This window comes from Myripristis murdjan, chromosome 19, assembly GCF_902150065.1.
Source record: "Myripristis murdjan chromosome 19, fMyrMur1.1, whole genome shotgun sequence".
Classification (NCBI taxonomy): domain Eukaryota; kingdom Metazoa; phylum Chordata; class Actinopteri; order Holocentriformes; family Holocentridae; genus Myripristis; species Myripristis murdjan.
In genome coordinates, this window is record NC_043998.1 from 6,455,426 (window position 1) to 6,476,908 (window position 21,483).

Consider the following 21,483-nt stretch of genomic DNA (forward strand, 5'->3'; position numbering starts at 1 on the left):
TTTCCCCCCCTGTGTTCTTCCAGTCAAACCGGCCTGATGCAAGAGGGTGCTCACCAACCGTGAACTGTTTTCCCTGCATCATTTGTACTCTTCAGTTCAGGTCAATTCAAGTTTACTGTCATGTGCATTAAAATACAGCCAGCGCATTGCAGTACAATGAAAAGAAGACTACAAAGACTACAGAGCTAGCGGCCTCGGTGGGAGTTGTCACTGATAATGCTCCGAATCCTTGTCCTACATCTTGTTACCTACAGTTCTTCAAGCAGAGGCAGCTCGCTACCTGTTATTTCTGGCACCTGTTTCACAATTCTACCAAGGCGCTTCAGGTCTGCAGCAGAAACCATACAATCAAGCCTCCCATAAGAACACTTTCAGTGGTGCATCGATAGAAGTTAACCAAGATTTCTTTCAATATGCCAAATTTTCTGACACATCTGACAAAGAAGAGCTCTGTTACGCCTCTGGTACTCTCAGACCACGCGAGGGAACTGGAAATCTGTATGCCCAGGAATCTAAATCAGTCGGCAATTTCTACATCTGCACCACTGATAACTAATGGAGTGTGAGTGACATTTCCATTCCTAAAATCAATGATAATTTCCTTAGTTCTGTCAGTACTGAGAGAAAGGTTGTTAGATAGCTCCTCCACCTCTGCCCTGTAGGCATCCTCCTGCTTGTTGTTAATGAGACAAAATGACTGTGGTGTGCAAAGTTCACAGTATAGTTATTGTGATGTCTGGCAATGCAGTCACGGGTAAAGAAGCTGCTGAGTACGGGGGTAAGACAGCCGACCTGAAGTGCTCCTGTATCCGCATGAGTGTTAGTTTAGAGTACAACTTTTCTGGAAATATGGTATTTAATGCAGAGCTACAGTTGTAAGTTTAAGGTTGTCATCATTTAACAGTACAAATGGTTTGTTGTTGCATTGTGTTAGATGCCAGTATAACCTCAGAAACAATGTCACAACACAAAATTCTGCACATTTTTTTTTCTCTTTTTGTAGCTGTCAAATAAAGTGATTCCTACCCCGATTCTGCGTCTTATACTGCAGTAGTGGGTGCAGCAAGAGGGAATTTGAAATGCAAGTAAACTAAATTATTGAGTACTTGGAACAACCCGCTTCAAAATACTCACTCTGTCTGTGTTACTTTTTTTTTTTTTTTTTTTTAATGGGAGCATTGGAGATTGCTTGCAAATGTAAAGAGCTGCAGGCCTTCTGAGTTCTGCATGATTACAGGCTCACTGAACTGAACTTTGCATTTGAATTGAACTTGATATTAAATTTTTTGACATTCATTTCCTAGGTATCTGACACACACACACACACACACACACACACACACACACACACACACACACACACACACACACACACAGTATATGCTCACATCCTTACAACCCAGATTCCCAATCTATAGGATCATATCACAGATTGACTGCATACATGTGTTTCCTTTCCACAGGAGTGACAGGGGCAGCTGTAGAGTTGCATGCCAGAGTATTAAATGCCTGCACACTCACATTCCACACACACACACCCCCACACACACACACGCACACACACACACACACACACACACACACACACTGATACAGATTCATTCATATCATCCTGTCCTCCAAAATCAAAGTTTCAAAAAGGAGTATTCAGTTCAAATTGTATGTGTGTGTGTGACCAGTTGCAATGTACCCAGTGCTTTGTGGCATGGTACCTACCCGTGCCTTAAAGTCCACAGCTGCCCCTCTGTTAAGCAGGAGTGTTGCTACGTTGATATTGCCATAGTGGGCTGCAATATGGAGGGGAGTGAAACCGCTCTGAGAGAGAGAGGGAGATGGAGAAAGAACGAAGGAGAGACACGAGATTAGAATCATAAAACTTTCCTTAGTCAATGAAAGCTGACTGCTGAATCCCTATCTCACAGCGTGCCATGATGACAGCATGATGGGACATTAGCAAGTGCAACATGGGGAAGCGGTGTGCACCACTCAGCCAAAAGCAGGCCAACGGAGCACAGCAGACGAGGGCAAAGCAGCGGTCGAATGTGTTTTGAAAACTTGACAAAATACGGGGGGGTGATTTATCTCCGACCACAGAGACCATGTCTAATTTTTTTGCTTGTACAGGAGTCAGCCAAATAAGTCAGGTGAACCGCAGCATAATTTTGTCCAGGTCTGGAGTGCATACAAACACAATGCACACACATATGCAAACAAGCAGATTTGCTCCTGTCAAATGAAAACCATGCAACTGCAACTTTTTGGGGGGTTATTGCTGTTTTACATGGTGCATTACGTGGTGTTCGTTCACTTTTGTGTGACAGGTTTTCATCTGACAGGAGTTTTATTTTTAAGACACACATGCAGGTCAAAGTGCATCTATATTTAAGTTAGAAGGACTTTACCTTCCACGTTATAGTCTACCTCTGAAAATTATGAGGCGTTTTACACTTTTTTTTTTTTTTTTTACACTTAATGTAACTCAATTAATGAATTGAACAGTTCAATGGACTGAGCTGTAGCAGTACCGGTAACCACAGTCCACCTCTATACAAATGGCATGTGCCTTATTTAAGTAACAAGATACAAATCAAATAAAACAGTTATTCATCCTAAAACAGAAGTCATGTTAATCTGATGATTTTGGACATTTCAGTCTTGATTTGTGAATATGAATACATTTTTTTGGAAGTATAAAAACAAGAAAAGCCTTGATTTTGTAAACCAGGAGAAAATCATGGAGTCTCTCTACTGTGAATGAATGAGACCGACACAGTTGGTTGGCACAGCAACAGTCCCCAGCATTATCCAGCTTCACAGCGACATCAGTACAATATCAGGGTCATATTTCTTAGCGCTGCGATAAAATAAAACCTGTTAGCATGCGAAAGCTCAGCTGAAGTCAATCTCCAATTTATTATCACTGGAGCAGCTGCAGGTTTTGTCTCTCACTGATTTCGCAGATGAGAGCCTAATATTTCCCATCTTTGACAGACAGATGGTCATGTGCAGATATACTCATTTGGCTGGTGCTGTTATCCAAAGCGACTTACGGTGAAGAGTAGAGTAAAAAACAAGAGTAGAGAAAAAAATCCTCGACGGCACACATCAAAAACAACGAAGGAGTGCAATGTATGACAGAGACGTGCTAGATATAGAAAAAAAGCCAGGGAGAGAGATAAAAAAAAAAAAAAAAAAAAAAAAAATATAGCATATGCTTTTAAGCTGTCAGAGGACACAGGAGTTGCAGATGTGAACTCAGATGCTTTGAGGTGAGATTTTGCTTTGAAGTTGCAGTGGAAGAAAAGGCACTGCACACCGACATAGCTTGTATGAGGCTGATGTTTAACACCTTGATATACAGCTGAGAGCATTCTGATGTTTCTGGAGAGACAGTGAGGCAAGATGCAGCAAAATGCAAAACCTACAGAATAATTTATAGGAAATGACAGGATATTCAACTGGAGGGTGAAACGGCCCCTTGACAATGGCGAGGGTCAGTTATGTCCCATGTGCTCAGGGCCAGATAATCCAGCTGGTCTGTAGTGAGCGCTCAGCAATAAAAGAGTACATACCTGTCACTTTCCGGCCAAACCACAAAGACAAAATCTGTATTGCAATATTTTATTTTCCAGTTAAAGCTGGACACGATATCTCAAAATTAAGGTTTGGTTGGTTAAAGCAATGGTTAGCATTAGAATAATGTTTTGAGATAAGATTTTGTTATAAGTTACACATTGCAGTTTGGCCAGTGGGTAACTGAGACTTCAGGATACATCTTAGATCTAGGATCATACCAGAGGTTAGGGAGAATGCTGCGTGTTGTGGTAGAAATTTTCCCACTAAATTGGTACATGTCATTGAGTGTGACACATCACTTCTGTGTGTCGGTGATAATACTGAATCTCTCAAAAGAGTTACTGCAGCAAGAGAGTGCTGCAGCGCTTCATTTTTTATTCGAAAATCACACCTCAGTCAAATAGTTTTTGAAATCAATTATGGTTACTGTGATTATTCGAAACAAATCTGCGTGCAATGCAAGTTAGGCTTTTTGCTGTGTTAGCTATTCCACTGGCTTCCTCACACAAGGCAAGATCAACTAAGCATGCATTATAATATGGTAATTGGAGTGAGAGGATTTCAGGCTTATACTATTTGACCGAGGTCTGCAACAGTCTCCACACTAAAGCAGCTCTGTGTGGCAACAAATAAACTAAAATTGCTGCAAATATTTAAAGGTCAAACATCTAAGAACTGTTAAATACAACCTTTCCGATCTGAAATTTTGCAGTTATTTCATTCATGTCCCCCTTCCCCTCCTCCTAAAAAAAAAAAAAAAAAAAAAAAAAAAAAAAAAAAAAAAAAGCAAGACACAGGATACAAATAAAGCACAGTCAGAAAGCAATGCAGGTTCAGGGAGCAGGGACACAGGTGAGGCATTATTTACAAAAGCATCCGTGCTAGTATTTAGCATTCATGCTAGCAGCTAGAGGCCTTTGGCTTGGGATGGTGGTCGTGAGTGAACGATGGAGAAGAGACTAGAAGAGAGGAGAAGAGAAAAGAAGAGAAGAGAAGAGAATAGAAGAGAAGAGAAGAAATACCTCGGTTGTTCTATTCACCATCATCTAGAAGGGAGAGGGGAAAAGGGGAGCAGCAGGGTAAAACAGAGGACAGGACAGAGGGAGGAGGAGGAGGAGGAGGAGGAAGAGGAGAGAATGGCGTGGTTAGTGCACCACAACAACTACAACAACAGCAACAACACCACTATGGCTGCACCAAGCTGTAGGATGGGTATGTGGGTATGTGGCCAGGGATCACAAAACGAAACACACAGGTACACAAAACTGGATGGTGCAACTCCCCCTTACACACTGCATATATTATTTGCTCTATATTAAGACTGAATGGGTGGTAAATGTATCAGCCTTATCGTCTACATAACAGAGACACTTAAGAAGTACATTTTGACTATAAAAAGACTACTTTCATCAAATATTTCTGTTCTACAGAAATATATCTAAAAACAGACTACTCTAGTGCTGCAGTGATTTTGAACCAGCAAAATGCACCATCAAGTTCACAATAATAAAAACACAACACAAAATGTCTAAACGAAACTAAACTAAACACAAAGACTTTCTCTGTGACCACAGGTGATGATGGGTACTGTAGTCCTGCCATTCTGTCAGGAGGAGGGGATCGGGTGGCGTGGCCTACCTTGGACTCGATGTCGGCGTTGTGGTCGTTCTGGAGGAGAAGGGCGGCGGCCTTGGTGTCGTCTTTGCGGGCGGCAATGTGGAGCGCTGGAAGGCGCACCTTCCCTTTGGTGTCGTTCTCCAGTAGAAGGGAGACCACCTGGTCATGGCCCTGCTGTAACGCCACCGCCAGAGGAGTGAAACCATCCTGAGGACCAAGAGAAAAACACAATGAGTCTTACTGGCCTCACTGGTAGCACTGGAACTGGCAATGGGATGACTGGGCTGTAACAAAGAGAGTGTTGGAGAGGGGAGGTATCACCAAAATGAATGAAAGGCAATGTCTTACAGGTAATGACAATAACATTGGCTATATGTGGAGTGATGTTATTACTTTAAATAACTTCACTGACAGGTAGTGTTATTTACATACTGTACACTGTTAACAGCAAAACCAGATACTAAAGGACTGATGGCTACTTTATTGAAACCACAGCATACAACTTCATTTTACATCCCTTTAATACACGGCATGAGGACAGTTTTGCACCACAGTTTGAACCGTGAGCAAGAAAAGTTATGGTGGCTAGTATACATCATCAAATAGGACCCAGAGCACGTTAAAAATCTGATTTACAAACGACTGACAGAATGACTCGTCAAAATGTTGCAAATATCACATACATCTCAAATATGTTGCTCAAACAAACAAGCCTCATTTACTTCTACTGGTAGGAGAAATAATGCGTCCAACCCTATTCAATTTGAGTTCTACAGCTGACGATGTAAGTAGCTGGCAAAGGCCCTGTCTGTCTATCTAATCAGCAACCAAAACATATTTGTTCCTTACATCAGCGAAAGCATTTGGATTAAAACTGTTCTTATAACACAATTTATTTACAATGCAACTGGAAATGTATCTAGCAAAATAATAAGCCAGTCAATTAAATCTAACAACTTCCCCCTCTACCACGGCCACATACTTAACAGGAACCCCTTTTTCTGTAAAGCTTTTTGTCTCTTTCACTGTTTTATCCCGATCTTGCAAATAAACCAGACACATATCCACAAACATACACACATATAAATATGTTACAGTATGGTAAATAAGAGACACAGCAGAGGCTAGTGGCAGCAGTATGTATGAATCATCAAAGAAGTAGCAGAGATACACAGACACAAGAATGTGTGTGCATATGTGTGTGTGTGTGTGTGTGTGTGTGTGTGTGTGTGTGTGTGCAGGCATGTGTTTACAGAGAAGGCCGACTGAGTGTCTGGATAAAACCAGCCCAGCATCACTGCATCCAGACATCAAAGCAACACCTCCCCTTAGAGACTAAAAGACCCTGTGAGCCCACACACACACACACACACACACACACACACACACACACACACACACACACACACACAGACACACACACTTCTGCAGGCGAGCACGTCCAAACACACACAAACAAATACGCCCATGCCGGCACTTCAACACAAATAAACAGATCCACGCACTCATGTATGCAGACACCTGCACAAACATATCCATGCACCCACATCCAGAGACATTAGTACACATATACACACTCATGCAAGCAAACACACACACACACACACACACACACACACACACACACTCTTGTTAAATTTAGCATTTTCAGAATTTTCCAAAGTCCTCAAGCATCCCAAAGCTCTACCCTCCTGTTTCATCTCCCTCATTTCAGATTCAGGAAAAGACACCCATTCAGCCTAATGTCTCTAAAAATACTCTGAGAGATCAACAACTACTGCAAACAAAGAGGCAAAAAAAAAAAAAACTTTCTTTTTGATCTACATCTTCAAAGCTGAAAACACACAATGACACAGCATTATTTGGCTTCACAGAAGAAATAATTAAGCACTTAGCAAGACTAACAATAGCAATACACCCAAAACAGAAAAACCGAACATCAGAAGACTAAAAGCTAACAGATTCATTTGTATAACCAACTATGTTCTTGTTATTCTGGGGACTGCTAATATGCCATAATTTAAAAAGCAAAACTCATTCATCTGATCTGAAAATGTTTCCATCACAGTCCAACACAGCAGCAAGCATGTAGCATAATAATGCATGAAGCATATGTGCCACTGTGGTACTTGGTAGATGTGTACATTAACAAAATAAATCACGAGAAGATGATAAAACTGACTGATATGTTCTCTTTATGACCTAAAGAGTCTCCGTCTACCACAGAGACTTGGCTAAAATGGTTAAGTATGAATTATTAAACACTGGGAGTCGCTTCAAACATGGATATATATTTCCCCACATGAATAATTCATCCCATCCACCACCAGGAGAGAAGGGGGAAGGAACAGCACAAGAAAGAAATAAGCAGGGAGAGATGAGGGCAAGGGGGTGGGAGGAGGAGACAGACGACAAAAGAACGACACGGATGGGAATGATGGCGAGATGCAGATGGGGAGATGAAGGAAAAGACGGAGAGTGGAAAGCATAGATGGGGAACGATGCAGCAGAGCTGAAGAGAAGTAAGCAGATGAAAAAGCTGGCATGGAGTTATGTTTGTGAATTCTCAAGGTCAGACTCCTCCAAAACCTACAATTCTACATATTCCGCTAAAATCTGAATAAAGATGCGGCGTCTGTGGCTCATTCTACTGTATGTCTCCTGCTACATCAGAGGCATGCTGGGTTTGTGAGTCCCACAGGCGTGCCGGCAGCTCTGCCAATCAGAGGGAATTTATTATCACAAATGTCAAGCCTGGCTGTGCTGGCATGGTCTAAGGTGGCACCATGCCAGTAAAAACCAGTGCATTAGCCTATTGGACAGCCCATATTTCATATTTTTAGCAGTGGTGCGTAAAGGTAAGTGTGGTTAAGATTCCATACCCACCCTGATTTTTACTCTGCATCAATGACAGTGCAAGCCCCAGCAGCACAACCGTTATTTTTATACTTGTGATTCTGTGGGACGGTCCAAGTAGTGTGCTTTTGTCACACTTCACAGCTGCAGTATCGGCAGCTGGCTGCATGCCGGTACTACTGTCGATGATAGATTACTCTGACAGAGTCGCTGCATTACGGTCACATCACACCACAGATGTCACACTCCCTGTGAGGTCACTGGCTCCTCCCTCTCTAGGAAGTTGAAAACAGCCAAGGTCACTTTGAGTGACTACATCATCAAGCTGCCATCGCCTGCTCTCCCTCTGCCTCCCCTCTACCTCTCATCTATTTCTGTCCTGTCATTTTTTCCTCTGTCTGCTTCTGGGTCTCTTTCCCTCTCTCATTCACAACCCAGTCTACATGAAGAGTAACTTTTTATCATAAACAAGAGTGTACTTAGTCAGCATAATAAATGGTAACCTCATGTGTTATTCAGCTCTTGTTTGCTAAATTGGCCACTGGGGCAAAGTACCTATTTAGCATGTGCGACAACAGATCTTTTGGCTGCAGTGTAATTAGGAAGGCAAACGACACAATCGCTGATCAAGGTCTGGGCTAAAGGGTTGCCACTGGGCTCTGTTATGTGCATAGGCAAGCATGCGTGTTCAAGCCGTTGCATGTGCACTTGTATGCAGGTGTGTTTGCATTTATTCATGTTCACTTATGTGTGGGTTTGCTTGTTTTGGCATATGCATATTGTGTGTTTATGTGTGTGTGTGTGTGTGTGTGTGTGTACTTGCTCTCTCACCTCCGTAGCGATACTCTGACTGGAGCCATTGTCCAGTAGGAACTGCACCACGTCCATGTGATTCTCCTGCGCCGCCATGTACAGTGGAGTGAAGCCATTCTGCAACAAAACAAAACTCTGAATCACACCTGCAGTCATGATCACATTTCTCACATTGCTCGTCCAATTATGGTCTAGTGATACTAAGCTGAGGGGGAATGGAAAATGAAAATCAGACTTGCTATATGATTTTGACTTGTGCATGTATCACAAATATGACAATGTAATAATAAAAGAGAATTTGAAACAACACCGATGCCACTGCAATAAGTCACGTTTGATGAAGACTAATACCAGGGTGAAAAATCAGCTGAATATTAGTATACTCTCCTTCATTATATTCTATCAATGACAAGAATCACAGACTAATAAATTACAGTATAATGTAATGAAGTATTGATTCACTCTGGTTTATGTACTGCAAAACATTAAGGACATTATTATCACGTTGAGGCTCAGATATCACACTGTTATTGTATCAGGAGCTTGCTTGCTAACGTCAAGATACAATTCTCAGCACCTCAGACAGTAGCGTTTTGTAATGCAGAGGTCAAATATTAACACCAGCCACGAGCAAAAATATGACTATGGCTGCTAAATCTGTCTCGCCTACCAGCCACTTTTAATCAGCTGTTTATGTGTGCAGCAGAGTACATGCTGTCACCTCTGTGCATACCTCACGCCTGATAACAGCACAGATATAAACCTGCTCTGGAGCTGGAGAGGACTGTGTGTTTATACATATACATTTGTGTGTGAGTGAGTGTGTGTGTGTGTGTGTGTGTGTGTTGCAGCATCAGTGCACAGCCCAGAAAGAGATCTCCATAGCAACACAGGGTCCCAAAAATCACTTCATCATGCAGCAAAGCACATCCTCCTCCTCTTCTTTTTTTGCACTTTACACTCACACACCAATGCTGTTGCATTGTTACCCACCCATTGAAATAGTTACTTTGTTTTACAGCCTGAAATCAAAACAAATCTAGCCATATAACATCAAAATAATGATAAAAGGCAAACAATGAGAAACTAGAATAACAGGGTTGGAAAAGTCATCAGTCCCCTGATTTAATACTTAAAAGAGCCACCTTTTGCTGTAATTACAGCCATCAATCTGTTTGGGTGTCTCTACTAGCTTTGCATACCTAGATTGTGGAATATTTGTCCGTTCTTCCTTGCAGAATTGTCCATCCACAGATTTTCAATGGGATTGAAGTCCAGGCTCTGACTTGGCCACTTGAGGACATTCACCTTCCTAACCTTAAGCCACTGCGTTGTTCTTTTGGCGGTATGTTTAGGATTGTTGTCGTGTTGGAGGGTGGGTGACCTGCCCATCTTCAGCTGTCTAGCAGAGGGACACAGGTTTCCCTCTACAATTTGGGTGTGCTTGTCAGCATCCATTTTCCCTTCAATCCTAATTTCCCAGTCCCCACTGCAGAGAAACATCCCCACAATATAATGTTGCCACCACCGTGCTTCATAGTAGGTGAAGCACAGTGAAACATAGTGCTTGAAGTTCAGTCCAAAAAGTTCAGTCTTAGTCTCATCTGACTTTAAAACCTTTTTCCACATGGCAACACAATCTTCCAGGTGTGTTTGTGCATAGCACAGACGAGAGTGAGTGAGGCACCTTTTCAGAAAAGGCTTCTTTCTTGCCACCCTGGCATACAGGCCAGCTTTGTGTAAAGCTTGTGATATTGTTGTCACATGCACAAACCGACCAGTCCCAGCCATAGAGGCGTGTAAGTCGTTCCAAGTTGCCTGTGGCCTCTTGGTAGCTTCTTTGATCAATGTCCTCCTGGCTCAGTCATCCAGTTTGGACGGACGGCCTGATCATGGCAAGGTGTTGGGGGTGCCATGCACTTTCCACTTCTTAATGATGCACTGAACGGTGCTCAGAGGGACAGCTAAAGCCTTTGAAATCTTTTTTGCAGAATTCACTTAACTTGTGCCTGTTTACAACTTCAACCAACCATGCCGAAACCAGTACCATGCACTACTAGAAGTGGAATCTTCAAGAAACAGCTGGTTTTATTCTGAAGTAATCAAAGCCATTACAACTGATATCAGGTGGGAGGCAATTAGCCTGGTGTTTGATCTGGAAGGTGATTGGTTGCACCTGAGTAAGTTTATAGTGGTATACTCGAAGGGGCTGATGACTTAACCAAACCAGGTATTTCATTTATTTATTTTCATGTTTCTATAGGCACTGTATAAACACACCCTTCATTTTCCTCGCGAGAATACAGCCACAAATTTTTCAACTCACACAAAAAGGTGAATTAGTCAGTGTGTGTCTGGCACTATAGAATAAAATAAGCCCAAGAGTGAAACAAATTGAGTTTAATATAGGGCACTTCAGGACAAGCACACACATACAAACACACTTACAGACACACACACACACACGCTAACCTATGCAGCATCAGTCATGCAAGCCACGCAACAATGCAGCTAGAGAAACATCAGTGAGCTTTGCATACACTGACATCGACACAGACACACACACATCAACACTAAGAAGACACACACACTAAGACTCATCAAGGACACACTAGTACACAAAGTATGCATGGACACACACTGACCACTGGACTTGACATACATGGGACAACGCTATGGACAGAGGAGTATCTGTCTGTGCTCATATCTGCATTACCATCATTACCATAGCGCCTTGAAGTCTTACAAGTGAATTATTGGGGCAAATTTCATTAAGTGGTGTATTGATTGTCTCTGCCATCTGCTTTCCTCAGCAGAGTCAAAATTATGCTTAAATAATAACAAGAGTACTTGCGATCCTATGGTAAAAAGAGAGAATTTCTCATGCTGTGAACCAGCATCAAATTGAATTGCTACTTCAGTGCAGTGCTGCAGACCTGTGTGTTTGTGATGGCTTTTAAGTGATTATTGGTTCATTTAAAATAATCTGATCCAATATGATTCACAACATTATGATAAAATGCCGCAATATCTTCTAACATCTTGTGTTACAGGGTTGGAGATATCATACAAGGACATACTGACTCATTTAAAACGATGTAATTCAAAGCACCGCTGATACTTTTATCTTAGTAATGAGCTCAACCAAATAATTGAGTTTACAGGCAGTATGTAATGTACAAATAGCAGTTCAGCTTAGTGATCAGGGACTAAGAAGTTAGATTGGTAGTAGAGTCAAACCCCAATAAGACATACATTTACACAGAGTAAACATTTGCAAGATTAATTATAATCAAAACATCCAGTAATCAATATACTGCACCTCTCAATAGAAATGGACAATTAAAACTTGAGAAATGAGCACAACCATCACAAAATTCTCAATTTCTGGTAATAACTACAGTACTGGTTTATAAAACTGCAGTCTTGCTATCACTGCAGTTATATCAGCACATCTTAAATTGATGCATTGATGGAAACGATGAACCGTTTACACCCCTGCTATTTGTGTATTCATGCAACTCCATATTTGGTGTGTGTGTGTGTTTTACCTGGGATTGTGCGTTGACATTGGCCCCATTGGTCACCAGTTCCTTTACCACCTCTGTCTGTCCAGCCAGGGAGGCTACATGGAGGGCCGTGTTCCCTTTCTGGTAGAGAAAATAAATCTCTTATTCAACAGAAACAATAAATTTGTCTGTTGGTCTCTCTGTAAATGCACATAACTGTGTGTCTGCGTGGAGACCCAAGTTTCCACATGATAACCCAAAAAGCTGGCTGGCCTTCTGAAACAATGGTAAGCACAATCTGTTGGACTGTATTTGTCTATAATGCCCTGCTTTGGAAGCCACTTCACACCACTAATGTCTTTTAAACCCAGTAATTTTGGCTCTAGATTGAAGGGCTTGTTATTTAAAACTGGGCTGTGCATAAATTGTGATCTTGGCGAGGCTGGTTTGTGGTAGTGTATACCTTTAGAATCGATCAAGCTGCAACACACTTTCATGAAAAACGACCAAAATCAACTACACACTCACTGCCTGCCTTTCCAAGTACTGACTTGTGTCTGTCTGTTCAACCAGGGGGCCTCTATAGAGAATAGTGTTTGATTATAGCATGTTTCCTACAATTACAACAAATTAATACTTATTCTTACACTAGATATTAATTTAACAAATAATATCTGTCAGCCAGTTTGTCTCTATATGTACAGGACTGTACTCAATTTCTGCTAAATATAATGAAGACATTACATGACTTGAGCAAGAAACGAGGAGGAGTAGGGCAAGAGATTGTGCCGATACCATCTGAAAAAAAAAGAGAGAGTGCAAAGAGAGTGCAAACAAACAAAACTGAGGGAAAAGTAGTTAAAGAAAATCAGAGTTGGGTACAGTGAGCAACAGTGAGTCCGTTATGGAGACAAAAATAGAAAGTGAGAGCATGAGAAACTGTGAAAAAGAGAGAGAAATAATGAGTCAGGGAGAGAAAAAAATGAGAGAGAGGGGTAGAGTGAGAGTGTGAGGCCGGCACACAGGGTCGGTGTTGGTGGGCTGCTGCATGCACCTGTTGCATCTATGTCAGCTATAGCAAGCTGCAGCTGTTGCAGTGTCGCCACTGAGATCTCCACATATCCACTTCCCCTCATTCCTGAATTGGATCTATCTCATTTTTCCTCTCATCTCTCTCTTATTCTCTCTCTCTCTTTCCCTGACTTCTGTAGATGCGACACAGTTCACTTCAAGCTCTGTTACATGATTTTGTGCATGTCAAATATCGACATTTAAAGCAACTGGTTGCCAGTGCCAGGGCTAAGAAGAGAATAAAACTGGAGCAACAATGCGACGGTGGTGCAGGTACCAGCACTTTCCTAACACTGGAAGCCAGAATAGACCAGATGGGAAGCTTGGAGGTTCTGCCATTTTGCCTTAAAGAATTTAATTACTATCACATTTAATTAAGAATTTGTCTCAGACTGTCTACGGAATTACATTACAGCTGGTTTAAGTGAACAGTTTTAGGCTGTGTTGCACCAACAAGGATTAATATTTCCATTTTTTTCCATTAAACGTTGACAGAGAGAGTAAACAGCCTCATCCTGCAGGAAACTGAGCTTCTAAATAAAAACCTTGTGATGACGACAGTGTCCTGAGCTTCCCTGCTGCACCGCTATCTCAAGAGAAATTCATCAATATCATGAAACTCAATTGGGTCTTCTGTCACTTAAATTTACTCTATGAACTTGATCCTTTAGCTCAATCCCTCTAAAAAAAAATAAAAAATACGGCCATTTTAGAAGTTAAGCCTCCTCAACTGGAAGTATAAAGTTAACAATAGTTTAAATTGGAGTTTAAAGTTTTGGCACAGAGTAAAAGCTAATCTAAGATTTAAAAAGAGGTTTAAATTAATAAAAAATAAATGATCAATCATAATAATGATAACCCCTGTTAGTGCAACCCAACCCTAGTGTCAGTCTGCTCTTTCACAGAATAAATTAGAATTGGTTTCACACGCTTCCATAAAGATTTTCATCAATATTCACATCAGTGACAGGGTATATTTCATGATTATATGATTTAAACACCTTTCTATAGATTTATATTAGACTTGATTTCTGTGGAGATTTTCAGCATCACCTGGTTTGAATGCTGCTCACAGGCTTGCCCGCCCTGACAGGAAACATTTCTGCAGGGAAACACTGAACTCTGTGATCTATTAGACACCTGGCAGTGAATTCCCTGCCATTAAATCAGTTTGCTCTAACCTTCTGCTAACGCGCAGCCATACATTTCCTTTAGCGCTGACTTGGCAATGTGACTTTGGGGAGGTGCTGAAACAGCAAAGCATGTATGTGTGCTATATATGTGTGTGTGTGTGTGTGTGTGTGTGTGTGTGTGTGTGTGTGTGTGTGTGTGTTTGTGTGTGTGCACGTATTCATGCATACACTAGGTGCCTTTGATTGAGGATAAGGAGCAGTCTGTTCCTGTCTTTTGTCTTTTGTCCAATCAGAGCAGCTCCTGGGCGTTACATACCTTAGTAGCTGCGTCAACATTGGCCCCCTGCTTGATGAGCTCAGCCACCACCTCCACATGGCCCTCCTTAGAGGCCAGATGGAGAGCATTGAGACCGTTCTGGAGAGAGAGAGAAAGAGAGATTAGTTATCAAAATCCAGAAAAGGGAAGTTATAAGAAACTGTATAGTCTATATTCTCTGATAAAAGATGTTGATGACCACCCTGTCTTTTGAGTATAAACATAATGTTAGATTCCACTGAATGAAACTCAGTTCCATAGTGCTGTGAATAATGATTCACTGTGTTTGAAAAGTTCGAGAAAGCATCCCAAACTATGCCGTCACCACCAGCCACCATCCTGTTTGATTGCGGGTCAGCTGCTCATGTGAAATGCCGAGTATGGATTTCACCTGATTCCTTTGGCTCATCTGTTCACTGAGCATTGCTACAGAGCTGTCAGGTGCAGGTTTCCACCCTGCTTCATTGCCATGAATGCCATTTTTCCTCGGTGTCTTTCAACCATGAACACTGTCTGGAGCTACTGTAGAATATGAAAGCCCTGCAGATCCCTGAATGTTATTCTAGGGTTCTTAGGGACTTGCTGGATGATTTGTAAGCCATGCGCTGTGGAGAGATTTTGGCTTGTTGCCTTTTCAACAACATATCTCTGACTATGGTGCAGTGGAGCCGTACAGCCTTAATTCAGGCTCTGCAACTTTTTTCAGACCCACAGAAAAACTGTTTTTGAGATCTTTTGATTTTGATTTCTTTCATTGCCTTTGCACTGGCAGCTTCACTGTAATGGCAACAGCCAAAGTCTGACTTCTACTGTACCGGGCAGGGCAGGCCCAAATCAGACCCGATGGTTAACCAAAATATCTAAATGGCCTTATGCGCTGAGGAGGGATCGGTTTTTCACATTATGTTAACCCTTTGAAACTAGCAGCCTGTGGTTGGGCTTTTAATTTAATGTTATTTGGTCAGACTAGACAAGTGTAACTTATTATTTACTAATTATGCAGCAGTTGCCCGCCTACAGTTGGTGCAAAATGCAGCAGCAAGACTTCTGACAAATACTCAACGCAAGGAACACATCACTCCTGTCCTGGCCGAATTACACTGCCTCCCTATTGGTTAGATAATTCAATTTAAGGTTCTATTGATTACTTTTAAATGACTACATGGACTGGCTCTGCCTTACTCTTCAGACCTCTCTACTCCTTATTCTGCACATAGACTTTGATGATCCAGGCTTAAGACAAAAGCAGGCCATGCACCCCAAACTCCCCATCACTATCAAATCAGCTGAGTCAGTGTCTCAGTTTAAAAAGCTCTTAAAAACCCACCTGTACACACAGGCAATTGTATAATATTTTTATAATGTATATGCAAATTTTTGTCTTTTATATTTATTTATTTATTTATTTATATATTTCTTATCTCTCTATGTTTGCCCACTTATTGAAGTCGTTTTTACTTAGTTTGTTTTTACTGCATTTTATGTGTATGATGTTCTTTTAAAAATTTTTTCTTCTGTCATTGCACCTATATTGTATAATGCTGTATTTTGTAAAGCACATTGCATTGTAACTCTGGTTTTGAAAAGTGCTGCAGAAAAGCTGCATGAACTCAACTATTTGAACTAAAACTGAAGCTCTGATTTTAAAATTTGTGTCATATCTAAACCGGAATTTTGTGTGTTTTGATGGCTGCCAGTTTGGAAGCGTACCTGGTTACAGATGTTGATGTCCACCCCATTCTTCAAGTAGTCAAGAGCTTTCTCCAAGTTCCCTGCCCTCGCTGCCCGCAGATAGCTGGCATTTACATCCGTCTGCAGAAAGAGAGAGACAGAGAGAGAAAGAGAGAAGGAGCGATGGTTAGCAATGTTATTAATCAGTGAGAGCTGACAAGAAAGCTTGCTACAGGTTTAAACAAATAAAGTAAAACGTATATAAATAAAATGACTTGTGGCAGGTGCACAGAATAAATGAATGCACAAGTGCACAAATGAATGACTGACATTTCACAAAGGAATTCACAAAGGAAGTATACCCCTAAAATATAGACAGCGCACTGGACTGTGCTGGGACATGATTTCAGAACAACATAAAACAGAAAACCATGTCCTCTGCGTGTTCAAAATGAGCTTAAATGATTAAAAAAAAAAAACAGCAGGTACATATTTCAGCACTTTGTCACAATTTTGACATAAAGTGTGTCATGACTCATCTTCAAACCACTGCTACAGTATGAGCCTTTAGGCCTGTGATATGGCTATTACTGTTGCTTTCTCAGCCATCAACATGAAGAAAACATTCTGGTTGGTTTCTTGCAGGCAAACACAAGCAGCATAACACGAGTGTCTCACTTAATGATATTGGCTTGCTAGAATGTCTGCCAGGCTTTTTGATATTATGGCGCAAACAGCAAGATACTGCAGCGTTTCCAGTGCTACACTTTAGTATGACACGATTAGCCATGTTATGCTGTCACAGCTTTCCATATGAATCCCTGCAGTGAAAGCGAAGATGAATAAACCCCTGGAGGACTGTATGTTAATAGCTGGAAAAATAGGGTGCATTTTGTTTGGTCAAGCCCTCAGAGAGCCTCCAAAAGTAGACTGAGTACCAAGAAAAAATAATTTCATATTGTACGTCTGCAGGAGAAGCAAATTGATGGAATACTCCAGTGTGTGTCCAGCCAACAGTACCTGCTCAGCCAAGCTGCACTAAACCATGCCAAGGATAAACAGCGCTGTAATACTGCCAAAATGAAGCCTATAGCCAAGGGCTTCAGCATACTGGTTTCATAAGAGGCCAAATGTGTGTTTTTCACCTAAGAATAAAGATGCACCGAAAGAGCCTTAAGCTACAATGCAAAATGCATCAAAATGTTAACATAAAAAAAAAAACAGAATGGTAGCGCGGGCACATAAACACTAGCGGGGATGGCCCTACAGCTGATAAGAGTAACTGGACCAAAGCGCCAACGACTATCTGCAGTCTGCATCCGAAAGCCTTTCAGGTAACTGCTAACATACAGCCACACATAATCACACTACAAATGTAAACGTGTGTCGTTATCAAGCGAGGCTAAGTAGAGAACAGATAGGAGAAGTCTGCATCTCATGGCAGGGCACTAAATATGCTGTGTGTGCACGTGTTTGTGTGTGTCGGCATGTGCGCGCGCGTGTGTGTGTTAAGATTTCAGGGTGTGGCTGAGTCCTGGGGGAGTGAGTTAATGCAGGGGGTTTGAAGAGAGACAGAGACACAGAAGCAGGCATGTGGGCAGAGAGAGCATGCGGGTTAGTTAACATCGAGAGTGAGGAAGAGAGGACAGGAAGAGAAAGAAGAGAAAATAGGAGGTTAGAGACAGACAGATAGACAGGGAGACAAGCAGGGAGACAGCCGGGGTGTGTCTCAGATTGCAGTGCTGTAGTACAGTTCGCCACATCCTTGTAGTCATACGGATACACGTGCTGTACACAGGATGAGCTCTGTTCAGTTACTTCTCGCTTATGGGCACAACTCAGGGTGTTTTCTTGCATGCACACACACACACACAAACACACACATACACACACAAAACGCTGTAGCACCAGGCTGGTGGAGTAGTCTCAGCTCCTCGGGCACTGAGCCAGTTGAGTTTACATCAGGACACAAAAACAGATGAAAAATATCACAAGTTCCCAAATTTTTCTGGAAAACATAATGGAAGCTAGAGGCATTTCCCCCCCTCCTTTTGTTTGTTTTACAGATTTAATTCAAAAGGCTCAAGGTAATGGCTAAAAAATTCAAATAATCTCTGGTCTCATGAAAAATCCTTGAATTTGTTGGGACTTGGAGCTTTCATAAGTGATTCAGCTTTTTGCTTCCTGCACCATAACTATGTCGCTGAGCGATGTAAGCCAAAACCCTTGTTGCTGGCTGATATTGATGATACATGAGCCGAACGTAAATTAAAAGTGTAGCTCCCAAAAAACTCTAAACATGTGGTATGACTCTTAATAGTGCCGGACTATATGGACAAATCAGATATCACTCCATCTTTGACTGGATACCTCACTATTGTGACGATATTGTAGGGATGACTGCTGGTGCTCTCATAAGCTAAATGACTAATTATTAATGTGGCTATGATGACTAAGCAGATAGAGGCAAATAATACGACAGCTTGAGCAGTCTGTTAAGTTCAGAAAACTGCATCCATTTACCGCAATGTAACACAGCTTTTAAAATTGGAAAAAAACAACACTTGCCATATCATGATATTATAATAAAACCCCAGACAATATTTAGTTTCATCACCATCTTGACAGAATATTGATATATCACCCAGGCCTGCTCTTAAATGTATATTGCAGCTATAAACAAACAATAGACAATTTGAAACCTATCTTTTGATTTATGATTACTTCTGAAAGCATTTTTTTTGTTTGTTTGTTTGTTTTTTGTTTTAGTATTATTTGTCGTGAAAATGTTAGAGACTGTTAGAAACTGACTTATGTTCCAGAAAGACTTCCCAAGCTCATTGCCCCATAATGTTTGTTATTGTAGACAGATTACTAGCTAAAGCTGAGTGCTGAGCTCATTTCCCACTCACTGAATGGTGCTTATCTGAGTTCCATATCTCTCTTTGTCCCTCACACACAAACACACACACAACCACACATGCACACACACAGATTTAGGGTGTGTTTTTGGTGTCAGCATCTATTCCCCAGGGCAGAGACTAGAGGCTTACCGGATGCAGGCAGGGATCATGACATCTCTCTCTCTCTCTCTCTCTCTCCCTCTCTTGCACACACACACACACACACACACACACACACACACACACACACACACACACAGTCTGTTTAACTCCAGTACACATGTGGAACTGTGTCAGCCTCTTTAAGTAACTGTGTACATACATTTATTGTAGAACAATATAACTGATAAACCACATCATCATCACTTAGCTATTCAGCTGTAAATCCATTAGTGTGGAGGAGAAATGCACTCAGAAATTTAGTATAATGAAGAGAAGAGGAAGGGCTGCCTTTACAATCAGTTAACTGGTATATCTTCAAACTGCTACATTAATAATAGTGCGGGCTACTATAATAGAGGCTGTGCACGGCAATAATTCTGGAACAGACACAATGCCACGCTTCTTAATCTAAATGTGGTGCTAACCTGGGCTGCTTGTAATTCGGAGGGTTATCACAGTTCCTTTTTATTTATTGAGACTAGCATCAGCCTCTTTTACCGTTGAGAGGTACCGCGCTCTGGCCAAGCTACTCCAGGTCCAGCAGAGCATTTCCACTCTCTATAACGCCTGTGTTCACTTGATGTCAAGGTGGCCACCACTGAGCTATTATGAACGTCACACAACTTGCTACAGGCTTCATGTTTGCAGACAGACTATCAGCTTGAAGATATGACTGACAGTGAGTTTGTGTCATGTTTTGATCTTGCTCTTGTCATAGCTTTCATCTTAACTGTTTATACGTTCCTTTGATTTTGTTCCAAGGGAACTGAAAGGTTTCCTTCAGACAGCTAATCACAGCATTTCCTTGTAGTCCAGTTGTTGAGACACAGACAACACTAAGTCCAGTGCAAGAGACTTGTAAAGGTCTGAAACACTAACATTCAGTACAATATATGTTTTACTGATAAGAGAGAATAATGGAAATGGTTATAGATAAACAGTCTGGCTTCTTCATCACGATGAGGCCAATAGGTTAGGGGCCTCTGGCAATGCAGGTTCTCACGTGACAACTGGGACAATATATTCTGAAGCCTGTTAAAGAAACTAAATTCTGGTTTGGTTTCCAGTTAAAAAGAAACCCAGGCAAAATTAGAAACAAATAAGAAAAATAGAATATATACATTCTGATATGTGAGTAGATAGAGAAAGAGAGTTGCTATGATAATTGTGACTCTAGGAAAGCTGCTGAGTGACAAAATGCATTTACACATGCCCCCCGGTCTCACACACACACACACACACACACACACACACACATACACACAGTGAGTACATAGCGAAGGAATGTTACTGATAAGAGCCCACAGGATAAGACACCATGCCATGCGACTATAGAATCAAAATAAAAAGAAATGGCTTCCCCTATTTAAATTAACATTGTAGAATGAAACACCCCTTGAGCATTTACTTTAAAATGGCCAACACAGGATGTTTTACACCATTGCTACGGAGATGAAGGTCGGTAAAGTGCTTGAAACTATGACTGCTGGCATGTCAGAGAAACAGTATTCATTTGCCATTATATTTTCAAACTTCCCTTTTAGCTATCACAGGGGGAATGGGAAATCATCATATTCCAGCAATGCCCTCTTCTGTCTTTTCTCATTCTACAATTACTACACACCAAGGACAATGTACAGCAAGGTCAATGGCTAAAAATCCTGATTAAGTGCTTTTTGAAGTAGCGATGCCCATTATTTCAGCTGTAGCTCCAACAAATTTTGAACAAATTTTCTTCTTGCAGTGGGCACAGTGCCCTGCTCTTAAACATGCTTTTTGCTGGGTCAATAGGAAGAAGAGCTGCAGAAGTAGGGGACATTTCACTCTCACAAAAGCACAGTGGCAGCCACTGTAAA

At 41.4% G+C, this 21,483-nt stretch overlaps 1 protein-coding gene across 8 annotated transcripts in view; it reads right to left on the reverse strand.

Moving 5' to 3' along the window:
* Positions 1-21,483, reverse strand: part of LOC115377729 (ankyrin-3-like) — a 160,006-nt gene that overhangs the window by 67,186 nt on the left and 71,337 nt on the right. For 5 of the 8 annotated variants that reach the window (XM_030077692.1, XM_030077691.1, XM_030077693.1 and 2 more), the window contains exons 2-8: positions 16,602-16,703; positions 14,892-14,990; positions 12,414-12,512; positions 8,881-8,979; positions 5,215-5,400; positions 4,599-4,622; positions 1,717-1,815 (exon numbers count right to left, since the gene is read on the reverse strand). In XM_030077692.1, the coding sequence (XP_029933552.1) occupies positions 1,717-1,815; positions 4,599-4,622; positions 5,215-5,400; positions 8,881-8,979; positions 12,414-12,512; positions 14,892-14,990; positions 16,602-16,703 (708 nt within the window). The remainder of the gene's footprint in view (positions 1-1,716; positions 1,816-4,598; positions 4,623-5,214; positions 5,401-8,880; positions 8,980-12,413; positions 12,513-14,891; positions 14,991-16,601; positions 16,704-21,483) is intronic. The other 3 variants (XM_030077696.1, XM_030077695.1, XM_030077690.1) reach the window with 1 other exon arrangement.